Source organism: Colobus angolensis, unplaced genomic scaffold (genome assembly GCF_000951035.1).
Source record: "Colobus angolensis palliatus isolate OR3802 unplaced genomic scaffold, Cang.pa_1.0 Scaffold30, whole genome shotgun sequence".
Taxonomy (NCBI): Eukaryota; Metazoa; Chordata; class Mammalia; order Primates; family Cercopithecidae; genus Colobus; species Colobus angolensis.
In genome coordinates, this window is record NW_012116266.1 from 5,660,460 (window position 1) to 5,662,917 (window position 2,458).

A 2,458-nucleotide genomic window follows, 5' to 3' on the forward strand; every position below is an offset into this window, starting at 1 on the left:
CCTGCCTCAGCCTCCCAAGTTCTGGGATTACAGGCGTGAGCCACTGTGCCCAGCCATGAATGTGATTTAACTAGAAAAAAATATAAGGAAACAAACAGGACAACTCAATGTAAGGGAAACACCACTTTAAGTTAGAACATAACTTTTGGAGATTAAAACACATAGGTCTTATTTTTAAATAATAAGGTAGAATAACATTACAAGGAAGTCTGTTATTCCTAATGTAATTGCATTTTTATAACTGATATTAGGGAAATTAAGTTTTGTATTTAAACCAATATAAATTCAGGACATAACTTAAAAATAAGGGAAGGTTGCTGGGGGAGGGAATGGAGGGAGGAAGGAAGGAAGAAGAGATTATCTGGATCTCAAAGCATTACTTTCAGGGCTAGGTGGCCTATAATCCCAGAACTTTGGGAGGGTGAGGCGGGCGGATCACTTGAGGTCAAGAATTTGAGACCAGCATGGTCAACATGGTAAAACCTGATTTCTACTAAAAACAAAAATTAGCCAGAGAATCCTTTGAGCCTGAGAGGCAGAGGTTGCAGTGAGTGGGGATTGCGCCACCGCACTGCAGCCTGGGTGACAGAGCAAGACTCTATCTCAAAAAAAAATAAAAAATATTTCTTTCAGAATAACATGAATCAATTAATCCAGTTTTTTTTTCCTGGCAATAAGGTACCTGGTATAGCTGTTTTGCTTTAAATATTCATTTACTTACTTTGGATTTGTCACAGTTTGATCCTTGATGAATGTAAAGTAATTAGAAATGTTTCTGTCATAAGGCAACCATCCATGGGTTCCAATAACAGAATTCATGCTTATTGTTATCTGGAAAAGAACATATGAAGACTCAAATTAAATGAAATATTAAGGAAAGCAGCCCAGAATAACCAGATGCTCACATGACATTGGCATTTATCACTTAGGGAATACTGTGAGACTGTGTACTTCAAACGTGAAACGCATTAGGAACATCTTAAGATAATTCAAACAGAAAAAGTTCTTTGTTTATCTTTTATTTTTGGAGCCAGGGTTTCACTCCGTTGCCCAGGCTGGAGTGCAGTGACATGATTTCAGCTTACTGCAACCTTCAGGCATGTGCCACCATGCCTGGCTAATTTTTGTATTCTTTGTAGAGACATGGTTTCACCATGTTGCCCAAGCTAGTCTCCAACTCCTGGGCTTAAGTGAGCCTCCCACCTCGGCCTCCCAAAGTGTTGGGATGACAGGCGTGAACCACCACATCTGGCCTTGTTTATCTTATTGTAAGAAAACTTGACCTTTTTTTTTTTTTTTTTTTTTTTGAGATAGAGTCTTGCTCTATCACCCAGGCTGGAGTGTAGTGGCATGATCTCAGCTCACTACAACCTCCTGGGCACAAGCAATCCTCTGACCTCAGCCTCCTGAGTAGCTGGGACCACAGGCATGCACCACCATGCCTGGCTAATTTTTTGTATTTTGGTGGAGATGGGGTTTCGCCATGTTGCCCAGGCTGGTCTCAAACTCCTAACCTCGTGAGCCTCCCACCTCGGCCTCCCAAAGTGCTGGGATTACAGGCGTGAACCACCACATCTGGCCTTGTTTATCTTATTGTAAGAAAACTTGACCATTTTTTTTTTTTTTTTTTTGAGATAGAGTCTTGCTCTATCACCCAGGCTGGAGTGTAGTGGCATGATCTCAGCTCACTACAACCTCTGCCTCCTGGGTTCAAGTGATTCTCATGCCTCAGCCTCCTGAGTAGCTGGGACCACAGGCATGCACCACCATGCCTGGCTAATTTTTTGTATTTTGGTGGAGATGGGGTTTCGCCATGTTGCCCAGGCTGGTCTCAAACTCCTAAGCTCAAGCAATCCACCTACAGCCTCCCAAGTTCTGGGATTACAGATGTGAGCCACTGTGCTCAGCCCAATTTATCTTTCTTTAGGAAGATTATTTTTTCTCATGATTTCTCAAAGTTTATTAGCAGTTATTAGCTGGCAGTTGGAAGAAATTCAGGGACCAGTCTTACCATAAAAATCTAATATATATCATTTAGAACATAAACCAGAAGCAGAATTTACAATGAATTGTTAAGGTCTCCCTGTAGTGACAGTCATAGTGAGTAAGTTCTCTTCTCTTCAAAATGAAAAGCCTTTATCTTCTTGATTATAAAAGTTAACAAGTTACCCCACACAAAGGAAATTCTGGTAACTTTAAAAAACGCAGGCACTTTGTAAGGCTCAGGTGGGAGGATCACTTGAGCTCAGGAGTTTGAGACCAGCCTGGGCAACATGGCAAAACCTGATCTCTACAAAAAATACAAAAATTATCTGGCCATGGTGGTGTGTAGCTGTAGTCCCAGCTACTCAGGAGGCTGGGGTGGAAGGGTCACCTGAGCCCAGGAGGTCAATGCTGCAGTGAGCTGTGATCGGCACTCCAGCCTGGGTGACAGGGTGAGACTCTGTCTCAAAAAAAA

The 2,458-nt window shown here is 42.1% G+C and overlaps 1 protein-coding gene across 1 annotated transcript in view; it reads right to left on the reverse strand.

Moving 5' to 3' along the window:
* The window catches only part of NBEAL1 (neurobeachin-like 1), a 206,959-nt gene that overhangs the window by 15,507 nt on the left and 188,994 nt on the right, over positions 1–2,458 (reverse strand). The window contains exon 48 of the mRNA XM_011949999.1: positions 722–831. Within this exon, the coding sequence (XP_011805389.1) occupies positions 722–831 (110 nt within the window). The remainder of the gene's footprint in view (positions 1–721; positions 832–2,458) is intronic.